The 22771-nt window shown below is 26.9% G+C and overlaps 1 protein-coding gene across 1 annotated transcript; it reads left to right on the forward strand.

Annotated features, from left to right (window-relative positions):
- Positions 1-18903: 18903 nt before the first annotated feature.
- LOC100245102 (transcription factor CSA) lies at positions 18904-21219 on the forward strand. Its single transcript, XM_010654871.3, has 3 exons — positions 18904-19769; positions 19872-20486; positions 20604-21219. Exons 1-3 carry the CDS (start codon positions 19367-19369, stop codon positions 20795-20797), a joined length of 1212 nt encoding a protein of 403 aa, XP_010653173.1. The 5' UTR covers positions 18904-19366; the 3' UTR covers positions 20798-21219.
- The last annotated feature ends 1552 nt before the right edge of the window (positions 21220-22771 follow it).

Below are 22771 nucleotides of genomic sequence, written 5' to 3' on the forward strand. Positions count from 1 at the left end.
TGAGTAACCTAATTATGAGTTTATCCTTGATTCGTAGTATATTGATCTTTATTTAGGAGTCTTGGAGATCCTAGTAGGGTCTTAACCAAGGAGGAAAATGTTGGGATATATTGTGTATCGGGAGACTTCGACACTTATAAAATTCATAATTTTATCGATGCATATGATATTATTATCAAATATGATAAATCATATTATACATATATCAAATTCTTTAGTAAAACAACTTTAAAATATCTATTATACTTCTAATTACATTTTTATAAAGATTTTCTTGTATTTTTATAAATTTTGATCAATTTGAGGCTTATCGATATTTTTTCCCAAAATATCCGCCGATATATCCAATATATTTCCGATATATCCGATATATTTGATATATCCGATATATCTGATATATCCGATATATCTGTAAAATCGAAGTACTGATATATCAATGATTACTGATATTTTCATCCTTGGTCTTAACTACCAAGGGTTTTATTTATTATTTTATTTTTTCTTAAAAAAATAAAATAAATAAAAACTAGTACCATTGTGTGGCAGGGTCACTCTTAAAAAATAAATCAAATTTCTCAATAAATGAATAAATATTTCAAACATGTTCAAGCTATATGAGATAGCTACCAATAAATTCCATAGATGATACTACCATCCATACCTATTTCATTAAGAAATGTGTCAGTTCTTCTTAGTAGGTTATGGGGAGTTTCTTATATTCATTATATTTGTCTTTCTTATTCAAATATTTACTTTCATAGGGTGCAAATTATTTTTTGTTAATTTTATTCTTATATATTTATTGAAGTTATCAATGATTTCATTTTTAAAATTCGATGTCTTTCTTGTTATAATGTTCTCACCATGCTTTCTATTATTTAATTTTTTTCCTTATTTATTTGAATTTTATCCATAACATTTGTGGCCATAAAAGTTTTATATGACATAAAATCCATAATTGTAAGTAAAAGCTCTTTAGCGGTGACATTTATTTTTAGTTAACACACTTTAAATAATACTATATTATTGTGGCTAAATATTTTTTAGTGACAAGTATTTATCACCTGCATACTATTTCAATGGCTACAAATTATTTCCACTACATACTCACTTTTATTATCCATCATTAGCAAATATGATATTTTAAATTTTCAATAATAAATATTGTGGCTAAATTTTTATATAATAACAATTATAGTATATCGATTAAAAGTTTAGCTACTGAAAGTCGTGACTAAAATTGCAACATCATTATCAACAATGTTGTAGAAACCAAATTTTACAATTAAAACTTTTAATGACAATCTTAGATATTTTAAAATTCAAATGTTTATATTGTTGGCATATTCTTATTGTAAACAATTTTGTGATGAAATTAAGGACTTGCATATAATGTGATCTATTAATATTTTTATGATTAATAAAAGAGTTTTGTAGTATTTCCTAGCATATTCTTGTTATTAACAATATTGTCAAGGTTGTTTGTGGAATCAAGATCTTGCATATGATGTGATCTATTAACATTTCTATGATTAAAAAGAAAATAGTTTAGACACATAACAATAAGAGTTCACATATGTAAGATATGTTTGATTCTTAGAAAATGTTAGAAAAAGGAAAAAACTTGTTAAGAAAAATGATTTTCCTTAGTTTGGATGACATGGAAAAAAGGAGGGTGAAAAATGGAAAGGAAAATGTTAAATAAAATATTAAAACATTTTTCATAGGCTTTTCCCTAAAAAATAGTGAGGAAAATAAGAAATAAAAGCAAAGGAAAAAGGTGAGGGAAATTTTGTTAGGTTCCACACCTCACACATTTTCTTCACTAAGATACTCCTCCATAGAAACTCATTTTCATTGATCTCTTCTTTCAACTATGGCTTCTCATCGTTGGCAACCCTTCAAATAACCACCATCATCATTTTGACCATCTTCTAGTGCCTAGAAAATCTATCATCTTTGGGTACACAAGTTCCCATAGATGAAATGCTTTCTTCAAATATTTTGAATGTGCTCAAATCCGTGTCTTCATATCAGGTATGTGTTTATTGTCATTGTGATGTACATCCCAACCCCTTTATCATTTCTTCATTATTTTGCATTTTTTTTTCTAACTTATTGTTTTGCCCCTTGAAATATGGTTTGACTTTTTAGTTTAACATAATTTTTTTAATGATTAATTATTGTGAGATAAACTTAACATATGGTTTGATTTGGTTGTTAAGCATCAATATTATTTCTATTCTCTTGAGATAGGGTTTTCTTGTTGGACATGATTTTTGTTTTTAAATCATCTTTTACAAGGACTTGTTTCTTAAATCAAGATGGATTGTTCAAATACAAATTGAATGTGCTAGGTATTTCTTCTTCTGCCTACTTGATATTAAATTGTATTTTATGATTGTACATAAATGCATGACAATTAAGATAATTTCAATCATTACTTTGCTATGATATAAACTTATAATGAAGAGTGGAGAAGATTTAGAAGATGAGATACAACTTGTGTAGCTATGTATGCTACAAATGTGATAATTCTTGTTTTAGTATATCATTGTTTAAACTATTTGGAGAGGTCAATTTCTAATGAAGGAGATTATGAACGACATGCTTTATTGGAAAAACTTACAGTAATGGACAAAGAGGATAGCTATAACCTACTACACATGGGAAATGACACATTTACAAGATTAATAACTATACTTCAAGGAATGAGCCATCTTAGAAATAGTGAACATAATAATGTAAAAAAATAAGTTGTTGAATTTCTTTACGTTATTAGTCATAGTTTAAAAAATATAACTATGAAATTTTATTTTAGGTGTTCTACTGAAACTATTAATCGCCATTTTCATCAAGTTCTTAAAACTATAATATTTTTAGATAATGTCTTCTTAAAGTAACTTGATGGATTAGAGTGCCCTCAAGAAATCAATAATAACACCAAAATTTGGTTTTATTTTAAGTTAAACTTGCTTTATCGAAAACGTCATTAAAACTATACAATGTATATAGATATATACAAATAAACTAATGATTTTGTTTCTTTATAGGATTATATAAGTATGGTTGATGGGTCATGTTTTCGTGTAAAAGCATTAAATAATTTTGTTCAGAAGTATTGAGGGCAAAAGTACTATCCAACACAAAATGTTTTAGTAGTATATTCCTTTGACTTGAAGTTCACATATGTTTTGCCAAGTTGGAAAGAATCTATACCAAAATCAAGAATCTTAGATAAGGTATTAACAAGAGAATTAAACATATTGATTGTTCTACAAGGTGATTATTAGTGATTAGATAAGAACATAACTTTTTATTTTTGGTGACTATTATTAATAACAATGATCTTTTATCTATTGTTTTAATGTAAATATTATTTAACTGATGCAAGTTTTCAATTAAAGGTTGGATTTCTTACACCATTTAGAAGCGCTCGTTATCATTTAAAAGAATATAGTATTCATCAACAAAAAAATACTTTAGAGGTTTTTAGCCTTTGACACTCATTCTTGAAAAATGCAATTGAAAGAACATTTGGTATTTTGAAGAAATGATTTTCAATAATAGGTAGTGAGATGGAGCCACATTACCTTGTTGACTTATAAGCTGATATTATAATAGCATGTTGTATCCTCCACAATTATCTCATGGGTGTTGATTTAGAGAAAAGACTTATGGTGGAGGTTAATAGAAAGCTTCTAAGTAAAGAAATGGACTTTGATTCAATGATTTTAAGTTAGCTGAAAAATGCAAGGAAGAAGAAATCTTAAGGGAGAAAATAGCTATGGATATATGGAAAGATTATAATAAAAACCATTGATGGGTTCTTTTAGTATATGGTTTTTTTTTTCTTATATAGCTTTCTATAGTTATCATTAAATGCGATGATTGTACTTAAAATTATGATACCTATGGTTAAAAGTATTGAAGAATAGGATAATTGGATTATTTTGCATTCACAAAATGATGAAGTTGCAGTTTAACTGAGTTACAATTAAGTTATTATTATTTCTCTTCTTGACATTGCACTTTAAACATATTTTGCTTTTTGTTTATTATTTCAGATGAAACACAATAAAAGTTTTTAATTACACAAAAGTGTAAATGAAAAAAAAAAACTTGACTTAGATTAATGAAATGAACAACCTTTTGGTTGATCATTTATTGAAGCTAATGCATGAAGGGCAAAAGAAAAGAGAAGTTTTAATTAAGATAGATTATGCAATAGTAGCTCAAAAGATTGGGAAAAAATTTGACTTGAATTGTAACTTTAAGCACATAAAAATAGAATACAAACTTTTTAAAAATACTTTTATGTTGCTCAAGAAGTTTTATAGAGTGGTAGTGAATTTGGTTTCAATGAATCAACTTAAATAATTGAAGCTATTATGAAGTATAGACTATGTACACTAACATGAGCAAATGCATTAAAGGTAAAAGACAGGAGGAGTTTTCACCAAAACAACTTATGCAATAGTGGCTCGGGAAATTGGAGAAAATTTTGACTTGAGTTGTAACTTTAAGCACATAAAAAATAGAATAAAAACTTTTAAAAAACCTTTATATTGCTAAAAAAGCTTTACTAAGTGGTAATGGATTTAGTTTAACTCAAATTATTGAAGCTATCATAGAAATATTGAGTACTTAGGTGAGTTAATAATTATTTATTTTTATTTTTATTTTTATTTTTGGTTATTAAAGATAAAAAAAATTTGTATATAATGTAGAGCTATAAATTTGCACTATATTCAATTAGTTTGAATATGGCCTAAGTAAACAACTATAATAAACTTTTTAATAGATTTCAATCTCATGCAAATAGATTGGTCAATGACTCCAACTTCCTTAGGAAACAAATCTTGAATCCTAGTAAAGGTAAGTCCTACACTAATTTTAAGAATAGGAAAGATGATGTAGTTATGCTTTAGAGTAAAGGTTTGGTCAATTTAAATGTCATTCCTTTAGATTTCCTAGGATTTTATATTTGGGAAAATCTTTAGGAGCTTTCATTTCTCAATAACACATTTTGTTATCTAGCATAGAGTTTTGTCTTAATGTCTTATTATCTTTAGTATTATGTTGATGATAGTCCTTAGGGTTTTTCTATTTATATATGTTTCTTTTTAGGACTACATTGGGTATGGGTCATGGATTGGAGAGTGATTTGATCTCTAGGGTATTTTGATCCTTTAAGGTATTTTGATCCTTTAGATTCCCTTAGGTTTGATTCCTTAAAATATCTTTAACTATTTATTTGATTGATTAATGTCTTTTCATTGAACCTAGGGTCATTGATTTAGGAGGATTTATATAATTTAGTTTTCTAGGGCCATCTTTCCATGTTTATCGCTTTATTTATGCTTGTTGAAAGCTTATTTTATTATTATCATCCATTTAAATGATTTCAATGATATTAAGACTTTCTTATTCATTGAAATATTTCTCCTATCATCCATCATCCTAAGTATTTTGGTTTTATTTTATAAGTTGATTATTAAGTAAATAGGGAATTTGATATGATTGGATGCATAAAATTAATTGTCAATAGTAATTCATAAGAAATCTTCTTAAATTTGATTTGTTTATGTGAAGTTTCAAGTTTAGGGATTTAGTGAACATCATGTTTGTTCTAACTTAATTGGTATTCTCATATCTAATATAGTTCATAAGTTATGACTCCCAAAGTAAAGAAGGCTACATTGATCAAATTTGCATTCCATATCTTTAAACTAAAGGTAGAAGTCATTTGCGAAATTGGGAAAACCCTATGTGAAAAAGACTATTTAGTGCATGAAAGGTAATATTTTGTTTTTAAGGATATTGCCTCCATGTTTAAAGTTGATTCTTGTTGAGATGATGACTAATAGGTTGACCATGTTTAAAATAGCTCAGGTTTGTGACCTTCTATCTACTATATGTAAACTAAAGTGAATTTGTTGTCAATAGGTTTAGTTTAGTACTGTTTATTAATATCAATATGTTACTTTTAGCTAGATAAAAAAACCCAAATATTTTGGCTTTTTCTATTTTGCCAAAAAACAAACACCAACATTGTCTTAGCCTAAAATTTGAGTTTTATGTTATAAATATAAATTTGGAAATTATGCTTTCTATACTAATTTTCCTTCATTAAAGACAAATAATTTTCCATAAAAATTAATGTATGTATTAGCCAAAATTCCTTTCAATTTTTTTTTTCAAACACTAATAGTATATTTTTATTTGTAAATGTTCCTTGAGTGATTCTTATTTATTTTGGGTTGCTCTTTAATCTACTATAAGTAGATGAGATATTTATTCATGTCATAATGTGTAATTTGTATGCATAAGAGAGAAAAATTTGTGAACTTCAAAGAAATATAAACTTAGATTGTATGTGGAGTCAATAGGCTATATTTGTGCAACATGGTTATAGTGAATTTGCTAGAGAATTAGTTATTGGATAATATTCTTGATTATGTCGTTTAACATATTTAATCATATTCTATATCTAGAGAATTTCTAGAGTCCATTAGTTAGTTAATTAATTGATTTAGAGTCCCTTAATTTGATTTTACTTAATTAGTTAGTGAATTATAAAAAGTACATAGCTTTTCACCGAGAATTCATATTTGGAGTTTCCACATAAAAACATTATGTTATCTCATGATTTCATTTTCCTTTGTACTAGTTTTATTGAATTATGCTAGAAATTTTTTACATGATTGTGGATTAATGTGTAAAAATAATTAATTAAAAATAAAAACTTTAATTTTAATAAAAACCTATTCAATTTAAGTCTATAAGTAATATAAATATTGTCGTTCCTACCATATTATGTTTATAAATAACTTTTTTAAATAAGTGTCCTTGGGTCATTACATTAGAGAAACATGTCAATTCAATCGTGTCATTATGTAAAAAAAAATATAAAAAATTAAAAAGTTGAAATTCTTGAAAAAGAGTTTTAAGATTCTTCTTATCCTTTTTTTTTTTTTGTTATTATGAGTCAATATTGAATAAATTTTAAAAGAAGATCTAGTAAAATGTGCACATGTTTTCTTATTATTAAGCGTCTCTTTAAACTTAATATATTTATTTCACTTAAAAGATCTAGCTAGTTTGAATTTATTGAGAAAAAAAATGTACCAACACCCTTTTTGAAGTTTGACAAAATAATCCATAATAATTGTTATAACTAAAGATAATTGTTTTAATTTTTCTTATTCATTAATAAGAATTTTATATTCTTAACAATTGTTGTGATAATAATAAGTCACTTTAACACTTTAATTTTATTGTACCCAACATAAACATAAGAATAGTACAATCCATTCCTATGCTAGGATATGCAATAATGACACTAAGATACACATTATCATTCTCTTGTTCCTACATTCCAAACATCTCCAAATATTTATAAAACAAGAAATTCAAAAGTTAGAAGTACAAAATAGAGTGGGATTTATTCAAATTCTTACAAATTCTATTATGGTTCCTTTTCACTTAGTATAATTATTAACATGGTTTCCTCTAAAGCAAGTCTTATGACTCATACATGTGGTTGGAGAGGATTGACTTGCAAGTCTAACAGAATTATCTTTATGTGAAAAAGTGAAATGAAACGGTCTCTTTGAAAAAAGAAAACAAACAAAGAAACCATGCAAATACAGCACAATTAGAAAAACGAAAATAAAAATAAAAAATTACAAAAAAAAAAGGTGAGAAAGTAACAACGAGATTAAGTAATGGTAGGTTTGGGGTCAGCTTTTGAAAAAGCTGAAAAGTAATACGTTACTGAACAAAAACAGAAACCGTTCTTTGCATAACCATAAAAAAGGTATCATTTCACGTGTGTATGTGTGTTATAATGTGTAACGTTCTATGACGATTTTTTTTGTTTTTTCTTTTATTTCTCTCTCTTTAATTAATTGGATCCTTCTTGCAGCTATTCTTTTGGCATGATGTTTGATATCTTTCTATCTCTATGATTAAAATGAATTTATTTTTACCATCCCTTGGTAAGATTTGTTCTATCTTAATAAATATTTTTAACTTCTTTAAGAGGGAATTTTTAATTATGACCTTTTTGGAGTAATAAAAATAATTTAGATGAGTCTATCAAAACATGCATTTATTTTCTAGCCATGATGCTTTTCATTTATTTATTATTATTGTACCTTGATTGTTCTTGCATATTTTTGTCATTAACAATCATTCTTTGTCAAATTTGTAAAATTTGAGTAGTTTTCATGACATCCTTTGCAATAAAATGTAATAATGGATATAATTTTTAAAATAAACTTGAGAGAATGGTTAAAAAAGAAAACCTTGGTAGTTTTTTTCTTATAATTATGAATTTTAAATATTTTAAATGAATTTTTACTAAAGAATAAAAAAATCTAATTTTACAGAAGTTAAAATGTATAGTTATAGAAGACAATTTCAAATTTTTATAGGTACTTTTCTAAATGTATATTTGATAATTTATCTTTTAATTTTAAAATAATAAAATAATATTTTGAAAGTAAAAAAAAAAACAAACAAACAAAAATCTTAAAAATGAAACATTCCAACATATTCTTAAAAAAAATAAAAAAGACATTTAAAGATAAGATGAAAGAATTTTACCAAATTATATCTTATAAATTGATTCATTCAAAATTAAGTTTGAATAGTCAAATAAATTAATTTTGTAATTTAGATTTGGGGTTTAAAATACTTTGGATTTTTAGCTAAATTTAGTTGAGGATATTGGGGCTAAGTATTTTTGGTTATACAATTTATCATTTATTTCTTATATACTATGAAAATTAAGTTTATAAATCTAGGTTAATTAGTTTCAATTATAAATAGATCTCCATGTCATTCAAGGTTTTTATATATGGAAGTTAAATATTACTTTCCTTTTAAGGTTTAATGAAACTATTGTATTTTTTTAAATATTAAATAAATTCTAAATTATTGGTAAAAATTCTTTGTACATAAATATAAATAATTATTAGACTTAATTTTTTAAATGATTATTCCCATGTCACGTCATTTCCCTGTCACAAAAATAACTTAGAGTTGAAAACTAGTAAAAAATTAAATATTTCTAAAAAACCATTATTAATAATGATGCTGATGATGATAATGGTAACAACAACAACAACAATAATAATGTATGATTTTAAAAAGATAAATTTACATGCTTATAACTCTTTTGATTTTTAACATTAATTAAAACTTTAATAAGTAAAGATATTATAAAGAAAGTCATCCTTATCCTCATCTTATTCACTTTGATAATTTATATACATCTTTTGCCTTCCCCAAACTTGAAACAAATGAAGTCGATACCCATACCCACTTCAATTCCCTAAAAATACATGCCTTATTGTCAGCCCTAATTAAGTATGAATTATGGTGTAATGTTATTCATTACAAAATTCATTATGAATACATTTCATAAATTGATTTTCAATAAATAAATAAATGACATAAAACCATTTAATTTTATGAAGATTTATTGTTCACGTGATCAAATTGTTTTAAGAATATGAGAATTACACTATAAAAAATTCATTATAAATATATTTCATCAATTACTTTTTTAAATAGATATGCAAGATAAAACTTTTAACTTTTGTGAATATTTGTCATCTATATCATTAAATTGTTTAAGAATATGAGTAGTAATGATATCCTATTTATTAGATGAAATTTATAAAGAATAGATTGCTATTTTTTATTTATTTATAATAAACACAATGTATAAGAGGAATAAAAAAATGGAATCTATTATGAGTTGTTTCTTTGAACAAACATAACCTTTGATTAATTTTATGAATATTTATAATTTATATTGCTAAATTTGTCAAACAATATAAATAATAGAGTAATACTATTAATTAAGAAATTTATCATATAAATTTCAAGAATTATTTATCTTAATAATGCTAAGACATTGAGCATAACAGTGACAAAAAAAAAAATATTATAAGGGCCTTGAAGGATGAGTGTTGTGTTAAGAAAAAGGGAAACAAATAATTTTGGTATTTCCCCCAACATATGCAACAAACTATGCGAATGCTTAAAACAAATAACGAACATTTTGTACCGTTACACATTATATAGTGTCACACTTCATGTGTGTTCCTTGTGAAAGGGCCCACAATATTGGTTCAATACCCATGCTTTAAGAAGTATTTCATCATTACCTCAAATATAACTTTTAGTTGTTTACTTCCTTTATAAACAACTTTTTTTTTTTAAATAAATATTTTGATAAGATATGATTGTATATTTACTAAATAAACACACTTACTCCAAAATATCTCAAAAGCTAATTATTATAGACCTTTTATTCAAATAAGTTATCTCGAAATATGTGCATTAGATCTTCACATATCCTTTTTGTTTGAGCTTGTCTATTTATATTTTTTTTTTAAATTCTATTTTTTGATTTTTGATTTTTCAAATTTAGTAAAATGACATAATATATTAGATGAATTTGCTCTCTATAGCCATGCACCTTTGATCATCTATGATCATAACAAGATTAAAAGTTAAATAATTATGTTAAGACAAAACTACATCTCACTAATAGATTTGATTAGAGATGCTACATTAAGTTATAAATAATTTTTGGAATATATAAAAGAACTAATATTACTAAGATATAATACTTTAAGACCAAAACTTTATTTGAAGGAAAAAAGAAAGATTTCTTTGAATTGAGTAATTAGTTAACCATTTGTGTGCAACAGACTAATGTTTTCCCTTCTCTTAGTATTTATGTTTTGAACCGTGAACCACACTCTTTCTTGAGTCATGCTCTATTAAATGTCTTACTCTTCATCACATCTCTTACTTGTATTGTATAGTTTTTACAAGTCTATCTTAATCTCATAACTTTTTTCTCCATGTAACCTATCAAAATCTTCTATACCAACAAAAACATATGCTAAATAGGAATTTGGAACACTTTTCAACACTCCCTTAGTTCTTCGAGAGGATAAAGTCATCTTCTTGCTCAATTGGGGTTTCACCTAATTGCAATTCCATTACATAAGGGTATTTTTATACAATTTTCATTAGGTTACTTAGTAGTTCACTTAATTCTTCACGACTTAAAAAATATGTTCTTGAAACACAATACAAGGTTAATACAAATTATTAGTAGACATAATTCATCTTGTAATTGAATTCATGGACTTGTTTAAGGTTCTTAATTTTGTAAGTAAAATTGGAGGACTACTAAGATATGAATAACATAAACACCATCAAAACAATTTGGTTCATTACAATTGTTGAATATGCTATTGTTATTACAATTTGTATAGATATTTTAACAAGTTAAACATACAATACCATCTCATTGGTTCATTATTTTTTTCTTGATTGTTTTTATTCATAAATTTGACAAATAAACATAAAGGTTATGAAGAAGGTCAAATTGATTTTTCTCAAGGTTTTTTAGATGTTTTCTTTTTTAAAAATTCTCTATCTAATAGAGTAGGGAGGGAAAATGTATTTTCTCTAAGAATTTTCCATCTAATGAATTCTCGAAGGTCTACTATCATTTACACTAACCCCTACTCACTTTTTACTTTGCTTGGCTCTTTCATCAAACTTTGAAACTTCATCATCTACTTGGATAATTACACTAATATAAAAATTTACTTAAATATTTTAGAAACTCTATTAAGGAAGTAGTAACTTTAGATTATGATGACATAACACAACCCAAAAACTACTAAGTAGGAATTGAAATAAGTTATATAAGTTAACTCCAATGATATACTCTAAATTATATTAATTTTATCATCTTGTTATCACTTAATGTTAAATCTTGACACATTTTTTTTTAAATGTACCAAACATGATACATCGTATCACCCATAGACTGTTATGAGTTTTTTTTCCTGTGATGAATGTATTAAGACCATTTTCTTCTTACATCATCATAGAGGATCCTCTTTTTGTTTCCAATACAGTCCTTTAAGGGTATTTTATATATCAGAAGGAAAAGAATTTAAAAAACCTAATGAAAACTTTCACCTTATTGGATAGTTGTTGATGTGAAAGTAGATATGCACTTTAGGTGGATGCCTACCTTAGTGTAATAGCCTACTCTAAATAGATCTTTGCCCTCAAGTGGATGCTTGCCTTGGGATAACTATTTATCGTCAAACAAATATCAATTTAGTTTGATATTTACATTTGAGCATTTCATTACCTTAGAGTGACTATCTAGGGTTGCTGAAATGAGTATCTTCAAGTAGATATTTATCTCAAAGTAGCTACCATCCTAAAGTAAATGTTTATTTTTAGTATGTACATGCTACCAATGGATGGATTTCTTATCTTAGGACAAATGCCTACCTCATGGTAATTGCCTGTTTTAAAAGGATATTCATCGATGAATGAATGTTTCCATGAGCTCATGATCAAGCATAAGTTTCCTCCTTATGCAAATATAGTGTAAAAACATTTAATCTTTGAATTGACTGAAAAACCATGCATTATTTCACATAAGCCAACTTTCCTAATGTTAGATCATTGATTATTTCTAAAAAGGCTGGCTTAACATCTTCAACAACTTGTATTTCTCAATTTTCTTTTAATTGGCATTTTTTTTCTTAGTGCTTTTATCATTATTATTATTTTTAAATTATATTTTATTTAGTTAGTTCTTATAACAAAATAAACTTAATCACTCTAATCGAAGTTCAAAATTTAGTCTCCAATAGTTTTCATTTTATTAAAAGTAATTTTTATTAATATAATAAAAATGTTATTTTGAAAATGAATTTCTCTAAAGATTCTTTATAATAATTAAATTATTGAAATAAGAACTCAAGGAACATAAATATAATTGGAGAGAAGGCTTATAATAATTTTTTTTGTCCACATAAGCCTAAAGGTAATGACTTTATCCTTTCTTTCATTTTACATTTTTTAATTAAAGAGAGAAAAAATTGGTTTCAAATTGTTGGAAAGTGTCTTGAATTCCCATTTGTAATATTTCACAATATTATAAAGAATGTTTTATCTGTTAATATTTTCTTGTAAAAATAGACATTCTTATTGAATGAGAATGTTAGGACTATTTCTATAAATAATCATTGATGTGAGGATGAACAAGTGAACCTAGTGGAGAGAGAGCTAATGGTTTAGGGTCACCAAGTGTAGAGACGAAGAGCGAGGAAACATAAGATATTTTAGGGATTAACAATTACAACTACTTTTTTTTTTACCTAATGTAATATTATTTGACATAGTAAAATAATTCTCTTATTCATGAATATATGTACGTAGGATTACTTGAATTATGTTAAAACCTCATGTACTTTTAGATATAGATTTATTTTTGTTTTTATGTTCTTGCATCAATATGTGATATGAGATGGAGTATTCGTCAACATAACAAGTGATGTCAAAGTCATGATAGAGAATTTTGGTGAAACAAAGGTGAACATTTTTGGTAAAGATATGAAGAATATTCGAAGGTGACCATAAAGATGATATAAAAGATTTCAAAAGGAATTTTGTTCAAATGTAAGATCAATTGTTCTCTCGTTAGTATATGATACATGGAATATGTAATTTGTCATTCAATATATAGTCTCTTCACACTTAATAAATATTGAAAATTGGAAATGGTAAAGTGGTTGAATAGTTTGTATATGTGGAAATGGTAAAGTATTATTTGTATATCTACTTTTATATATATAAGTAGATATTCTTATTGAATAAAAAATTAAAAATATCTCTATAAATATTCTGGATGAGTTTATAAAGACTATCCATGATGAGTAAAAATATAAGAAAAACTAAGGAACAATGCTGGAGTGAGGGCATGTGGGATAAAGTTTAGATACATTGAACAAAGAAACATAGAATGTTTTATGATTCAATAGTTGTATTTTTTATTTTTGTTTTTTGTAATATCCTTTATGACATAGAAAAATGATTCTTTCTTATTCATAAATGGAGATATAGTTGGTTGAACCATGTTAAAACATTGTGTATGTGGATTTACTTTTATGTTTATGCTCTTACACCAATATGTGCAATCAACAACTAGAGCTTTCACTAGCACAACATAAAAGATTTCGTTGTTATTGAAAGCCAACATATACTTTTTATGTTATGCCCTAAATTGTTTAGCATTGTCACTTCTAATATTTTCTTTTTAAAGTTTTAGTAAAAAGAAAAAAAGAAAAAAATGATTATTGATAATGAATTTTACTAATTAATTTGTATTTTCTCCAATTGACCTTATAATGATGGATACAAGCCTCTAGAGGGATTAAAATATTAGAAGTTATGAAAATATCAGTTGGATTTTATAGAAATGTCATAAATATCAAATAAAAAATTAAATAGAGAATCTTGGTGAGATAGAAATTGATCAAAATTCATAGAAATATTGGAAAAAAAACTTTAAGAAATAATAAAACAGTAATACTCTAATGAAGTTTTTTTTTTTAAAAAACAATGTTGTGCAATACTTTAATATATATAATTGTAACATTAAACAATAATATTTACTACTTCAAGATACATTCAATACTAAAATGATGATAACCTTAGAGTCTATTTGACAACATTTCTATTTGAAGCACTCTTACTTGGAAGTGTTTTCTCTAGAAGTAGTTTTAAGATAACCACTTATTAAATGCTTCTATAAAAAGTATTATAAGTGATTTTTCAATTTTTTAAAAGTATTTTCTAAATTTTTTTAAACACCTAATTTTTCTTTTAAAGTGACTTTTATACTAAAAGTGCTTTCTAAAAACACTGTCAAACAAACTCTTAGTTTGGATATTTTTGAGTATGTAAAAAAAATAAAAATTCTACATCATTATTTCTTTTTAAAAAATGTTTACAATTTTAGTTACAAGTTTATATTTCTTTTGTATTTAATTATTATAAAATGATATATATAGGTTCATCCATGTTTCATCCATTCTCAACCCTCTTTTAATTGGTTTTAAAAGTTTTAAGATATGTGATTTTGTATTTGACATGTGCATGTGAAAACAAGAGAAAACGACAAAAATAGTATAAAATCCTAAAATATAAGAAATATTGTATTTTCTAAATTTTATCAAACACCTAATTTTTTTTTTCTAAAGTGACTTTTATACTAAAAGTGCTTTATAAAAATATTGATATGCGAACTCTTAGTTTAAATGTATTTGAGTATGTAAAAGAAATAATGAAATATAATTATTTTTTTAAAAAAGTTTACAATTTTATTTACAAATTTATATTTCTCTTGTATTTAATTATTATAAAAATAATATAGAAAATTTATTAAGAAGATTATCACATAGTTTATATATATATATATTGTAACTTCATACTTAATTCATAAAAGTCAAACTGTTTAGTATTATTTTAAGTTAAGTTTTGAATTTAATTTTTTTGTTTGAAAAATAAACTAAAAACTAAAATCAAGAAATAGTAATTTACAAATTCCCCATTCTACTCATTATATATTCTTATGCATAAAATAATTTGGTGAGTTTATAATTTATGATTTTATAAAATATATTACTTGTTTTCTTTTCTTTCCTTCTATCAAACTTTGTAAAATTTCCAATTTCATTATTTTTGTTATTTTAAATGTTCATGCACATACTTGAATAAGAATAATCTATAAGAACAAAATGGGTTTTTTTTTTTCAATTTTTCTTAAAGCTATTTTTTTTAATCTATAAGATTAAGAAGATTGTCCTCGTAAATTATAACAAATAAAAAAAAAATAGCCTATGAAAAAAAATCATAGTAACAATTTTTTTAATTTATAAATTATTTAAGCATAACTTAAATTCTTAAACTTTCTTTTAAATTATTTATAAAAAATAGGTCATAGAATATTTAATTTATTTCACAATAAATATTTTTTTTATTTTGTAAAAAATGAATATATTTTTAACAAAAAATTCATTGAAAATAAAATTCTAAGAAAGAGAAATGGAAAATAAATAAAATAAAATAAACTAACTAAAATAAAATAAAATAAAAGAATCTTATTTGATTTTTTCGTAAACTTCATAACATGCAATGACATTAATATATATATATATATGTATAAAAGAAAGTTACAAAACAAATGTTATTTAATTTTGTTAAAATAATACTTAGTATTTTTATTATCTCCAGTAAAATGTTTTTTTTTTTTTGGAATTCTCTTTAATGAAAAATTAATTATGATAAATTATAAAGTAAAGGAACAAATTTCATTGTAGAAAGGATTTAATATTTTAAAATCAATTAAATTTTATTATAAAATGTATTCTCACCTAAAATACTGTCTTAAAATGAGCTCTAAAATTAGAACAAAAAAGTTGAAAATGGAAAAACTACTTACCATCTTATGCTCAATTTCAATTAAAAATAACCCCTTTCAATTAAAAAAATATGCATTTGGATACTTTCTTGAAACCTTACTTTACTTTCTTGAAACCTTACTTTAAAATGTTGTCTTTGTCTCTTATACTTTATCTCTTATTTTTTTTTTTAAAAAGAAATTATTTAAATTATATTTTGAAAATGTGGTTTTACTACAAATTTAGATACTACATTACGGTTTTTAAAATGTGATTTTATTTTTCACTTGTTTAAGAGAGAGAGAGAAGGGAAAGAAAAATGTCATTTTAAAAGGGTAAATATGAAATTAAATGGTTACGAACGTAACCAATTTTTAAGCAGTTTTTAGTTTCAAATAGTTCATGACTTTTTTTTATCAAACCAGCTTAATTAGTGGGGTCTAATAATTTTACAAATTTTAGGGCTTGCTTTGGTTATCAAACATTAATTAATTATAAAAATATTCTGAACCTAACAATTGTTGTTTCAAAACAAAAGATAAAAAGAACAAAAAAGTGATACAATCAAAGTCTTTGTCACCTTTAACGTATTAAGGGTCTTATCTTGTTTTAAGTTTTAAACTATTTTTGACTTTTGTTGTCACCAAACTAATTACATTTTATTAAAATTTTTAACCGTTATAATTTTTTTTTAAAAAATATAAAAATTGGCTTATTTTAATCATAATTAAATTTCACTTTTATACGTATTAAGGGTTCTGAAAAAAATGATAAAATTTGCAATATTATTTTGGTTATAAAAAATATATTTTATTATCATTGATTTGATAATCTAATTATGATTTATTGATTAAGCCAATATATCATTTTTCTCAACAATTTTTTTTTTATTTTTATATTTTAAATTAATTTTAAAAGAATATGAAAAGAAAATAAATCTTACAATGAATTCTACAATGAACTTTTTCTTATAGTTATCAAACTAAATGTCCAACTCTAATATTCTCAAAGATTGTCCAACTCTAATGTACATTTTTTTTTTCTTATTTTGTCAAATTGGTTTATAAAAAAAAAAGGGAAGAAAGAAAGAAGGAAAGAAATAAAAGCTACAAATTTTGAATTTTACAATCTTTACTACATAACATATGTCCTAATATTAAAAAGTAAATAAATAAAATACATGATAAATGTAACCTAATCAAACATAAAGTGAATTTTAGTACCTTATTCTCATAAATTACCTTTTTTTTTTTGAAAAAAAAAAATATACTTCTTTTCACATTTACCTTTTTTCTCAATTTGTAAAAATCAAATTGATCAATTAAAAAAATTAAATAAAATGAAACAATAAAATTTTTTCTTGTTGTCATGCATATATATATATATATATATATATATATATGTGTGTAATATTAGATATGTCATAAAATCACTACAAAACACATTCTTAATTCATTATTTCATTATTAGATTTATCAAATTACATGTTCAAATCTCTCAAAATCTAAAAAATTGTGTAATAATGTCAATGAGATAGACTAAAAATAACCCATTTTCTACCTCATTTTTGTCTATAATTAATATTTTTGTCTACTTGTGAAATTACCCTTTTGCATCATATTTCTATAAATGTTATTAAGCTAATAAATTAAAAGTAAAATATTAAAATCCATGCTATAAATAAGTAAGCTAATTAATTAAAATATAAAATATTTTAAACTCAATGTTATAAAGTAAAGGAATAACTCATTTTCCCTCTGCTTGCACATGCATCATATTTCCATAAAGGTAATTAAGCTAATTAATTAAAATTAAAAACATTAAAATCCATGCTATTTTCCTTCTCCATTTATTCCATATTTGCAACATTATTTCCCAATATATTCAAGCTAAAAATAATATATTTAAATTAATTATTAGTTAATTTTATTTCTTATTTTTCTTTCTCGTTTATGTTCATGCTAAAAACAAATCTATCAGCTCTCCCATGCTGTTAAAAGGATGACTTAGGGTTTCTATTTACTTCTATCCTTAAATCACAAAAAAAAAAAAAAAAAAAAAATTACTCTCTAGATGTGGAAAACCACTCAAGCACTTGGTTTTATCGATGGAGATTTCCTTTATTAGATCTAAATTAATATTAATTATAACTCAAATTTTGAAAAATCATTATAAAAGTCCATAATGGGAATTCATTTCCTGGGAACCAAACAGGAAAATAATAAACAGTAAAACAAAGGAGGGAAGAGAATAACAGAAGAAATAGTTAAATATTGGAAACAACTGAATAAAGAATGGTATTTGGGACTGAGGACAGGTGGTGGAAGTGGTGGTTTTTGGGACAGCAGTCCTTTAAAAAATTTCTTTTATTTGCTTTCTTACTTGCTCTCGGAAAAAAAAGTGGGATTTAGAAACAGACAAATGGATTCTGGTTTTCCCAAAGAGAACAGTAAACAGAGAAAGCTGATGTTTTGGTAGAGAGTAGTGTGGTTTTGTGGGGACTCACATCACCCACACGAGTGGGTCTCGAGTTGCATGCACAGAGCTATAAAAAGAGAGAGAGAGAGAGTCAGTCTCAAAATAAGGACCCTGACCTCAGAGAGAGAGAGAGAGAGAGAGAGAGAGAGAGAGAGGTAGATAGTTAGATAGAGAGAGATGAGGGAGTGAGAGAATCGTGCGGGTTCTTCTCTTCTTTTTGTTTTGCTTTCTCTTTCTACAGCAGAACCCAACCCTCTCCCATTCTCTTTTCTCTTCCCTTGTTTCATTTGAGGAGTTGTTTTTTTTTTCCTCTCCATTTCTTGTCTGCCAAACAGGCAGTGTGAAGTTGGGGGAAAATGGGGTTTGATCATCTTCTTTTGTTGCCGGGTTGTTTTCTGGTAATTTGAGAGAAAATCCAGTTGAGTTTTGGTTGTTTGTTGTAAGTGGTGGTGGTGGTGCCAATTCAAGGTCTCTAATTTTCAGTCCTTGTGGCATTGTGGTACAAGTGGTTTCCGTTGATTTTCCTTCATTTTCTCTCCTCTTCTTCTTTTTTGGGTTCTTCTGAGTTTGTAGTCACAATGAGTCTTGTGGAAAACCCAAGTGGTGGTGGTGGGAATTCAGATGTGATGCTTTCCCTCTCTTCTGGCTATTCAGAAGAGAATGAGTTCATGGGCTCTGACAAGGGAGGTGAGATTCTGACCCCTCACCCACTAGAAGGAGAGGAAAATGATAGATCAGTTGAGGGTAGTGATGGGTGTTTTGGGGATGAGAAAATGGAGGAGGTTAATGGTTTCGGTCCAGGTGAGGAAGAGGAAGGAGAAGATAGTGAGCAGAACTCTGGTGAAGTGAAAAGTGGGCAAAACAAGGTCTGTGTCAGAGGCCATTGGAGGCCACATGAGGATGCCAAGCTGAGAGAGGCTGTTGCCCAACATGGTCCCCAGAACTGGAACTTGATTGCCGAGAAGCTTGTTGGAAGATCAGGTAAAATCCTTCGGATTTTCCACATGGTTACATGGTTTTTGAGAAAAAAAAAAAAAAATCATAAAAAATTCTCATCATGATTTTCAACTATTGATTTTCCAGGAAAGAGCTGTAGATTGAGGTGGTTTAACCAGCTAGATCCAAGGATCAACAGGAGGGCTTTCAGTGGAGAAGAAGAAGATAGACTCTTGGCTGCACATAGACTTTATGGCAACAAATGGGCTATGATTGCCAGGGCCTTTCCTGGGAGGACTGATAATGCTGTGAAGAACCATTGGCATGTGATCATGGCCAGAAGGCACAGAGCTCAGTCTAGTATCTACAGAAGGAGAAAGCCCTCTTTTTCTTCTTCTGCTTCTTCTCCTTTTTCTCAGACTCTCCTCCCTAGAGGTTTGGATATGATTATGACTCACCCCAATTCCTCTCAGACCATCCCTATGGGCTTAAGTATAATCAATCACCCATCTTATTCTCCCTCTTATTCTTCTCATTTGATCACTCATCAACCCATTCCAAGGGGTTTGGATGTGGTTACTCACCAAAACAATGCAGGAAGTGAATCAACCATCACCAGCACCATCGATGAATCTGCTTCATCTGGCACTGATCTCTCCCTCAAAGCCTACTCCAACAGGGCTGATCTTCCAGGGATTTTCACTAATTATACTCCTGCTATGCAGCAGCAGCTTCATCTCATTGGGTTGGACTTGCAGATGGGTATTGATCATTGTCCTTGAACCTCCTTTTGTCTTCAAATTCATGGTTTGTTTAATTATTATTTTTTATGGGTATTTGCTTATTTGTTTATTTGTATGTTGTTCTCTTTGTTTGCAGGCCTGCCTGGGGTGTATGAGAAGCCCAATGGCTTATACCGAGCTGGTAATTCAGATTCAAACTCAGAAGCCTCTGCAACCTCAGCTGCCAACACCCGGAACAATCACTATCTGCATGGAGAAAATGAAAATGGGAATGGGAATAAGGACTACAACACACCCTTCATTGATTTCCTTGGAGTGGGAGCCACTTGAGAGATGGTGGATTTTGGGGTTTGGTTTGGAGCCTAGGAAGACATCATATGAACAAAAAACAAAGTAGAAGAGAAGTGGTCTTGGAAAATGGTTTGGAGACTAAGGCAGCAGATAATGAGGGTTTTGAGATGGTTCATGAGCATCAGTCTACAGTCTTTCCTGTACAGCTAGTTCCATAAAAGGACAAGAAAATAACAGTAGAAAGAATAGGAAGATGAGAGGGAGATGGAGAGGGGAATGGAGAGGGGGGGAGAGAGGAAGAGAGAGAGAAAGGGAGGTGGGCTTTTATGAGTAGTTATGAGTCTTCACAATAAATTATCAGGGAGTCAGTTCAGTAGTTTTGCAGTTATCCAGAGAGTTTCATGTATCAAGCAAAGCACAGACAAAACTTTCTTCTAATGAATAAATCTGTTATCTGCCCATCTTTCATGACTTTTCAATTGGAGTTTGGTATTGTTTGTTGACCATATTTTACATGGAGATGCATCCATTATAGTATTTAATGTGTCTCATCTCCTCATTATTTTTTCCTCCTTTTTGGAATATGAACCCCACCACAATGTTCAATTTCTTCAACCTCAGACCTCCCATAGTGACAAGGGTCCATATATCTTAAAAGATATGATATGGTGCCCCCACATAGGCAATGATCCAGGGTTGCCTATTCTTGGGCTTATGTTTCATGGTGAGGACCCATGAAATCATGAAAATGGCTGAAGACTTTGACACTGAGTTGGGCTTCATATGTCTTGGGTCCATCAATACAAAAAAAGATAATACTTTTGAGATGATATCAAGTCATGTCTGGCTGGCCCTTTTTGTAACCATTTGGTTTCCTTTTATGATTTTGCATTCTGTCTAGGACTACCTCAATCCAATTCCAACGTGCTAGATGTAACTTTGAATCTAGGCCCACCCAATCCACTTGAAGATTTTTGGGTTGGGTTTGGTTCCAACCCATTTCAAACTTGGGACAAACTTGAATGTGATGGGAAATCACAGTTGAGCACTCCTAGAGATTAGTTTGAGGAGTTCTTTGCCAACAAAAAAAAAAACAAAAGTTGCCCTTTTGTCCATTTTAACCTACTCGCCCTAATCCTTGTAGCTTCATTAACACACTTTTACAAAATTAGACGATTCATAACCCGGACTCAAAGCAGACAATATTTATTCTATGATCTAACACACTATTTAAAAGGAAAATAATTTTTCATAAATATTGCATAAAAGACTTGTATAAGTCTGGAATTCTTCAAGCTTACTGAAGCTCTTATAGTCACACCAATGCTGGGGATTAAGATGGCAATCATATATATATAACGAATTCTTTGAACTTAAGGAAAATTTATGGTTACAGTGTCTCAATAAATGACTAATGTAGGTAGGTGGTTGTTTTGAAGCAATTAATGATATAGACAATGTTTTCTAGTCCTAATATTTTTAATTTTTCTTAAAACCTAGATTTAAATATGGGTCATTGAGGTTACATTCAGTTCGGAAAAAATATTTTCTATTTTCGTATTTTCAAAACCGTTTTTACTCCATATATTTTGCTGAGGAAGATCAAATTAGTTTTAGTTATTGGTCCTACAAGGTGTTTTAATTGAATCAATTTTTAGCTTCCATTCTACTGGTAAAATATTTTTTAGTTTTAAAATTTTATTTATATATATATTTTTAAATTTTTTTATTTTGTTATATTTTTTAAAATATTACTGTTTTTTATTTTTGAGAAATTTGGGATAAGCTGTACCTTGAAAATATTGGACAAAATATGACCAAATTTTCACTTTCAAACCAAAAAGATCAAAATGAATTTTATTTCATATAAATAGATTAACTAATATTTTTTATGAGTTATCTATTAGTGGATTGTTTTCCTCAATTTTAAAGAATTTTTTTTCCCTTTTTTGTTTTAAATTTCTCTTTCTTTAATCTAAAGCAACCCACGCCTGTTCATTTATGCCTGTTCAT

The sequence above is a fragment of the Vitis vinifera genome, chromosome 8 (assembly GCF_030704535.1).
Source record: "Vitis vinifera cultivar Pinot Noir 40024 chromosome 8, ASM3070453v1".
NCBI classification, from domain to species: Eukaryota; Viridiplantae; Streptophyta; class Magnoliopsida; order Vitales; family Vitaceae; genus Vitis; species Vitis vinifera.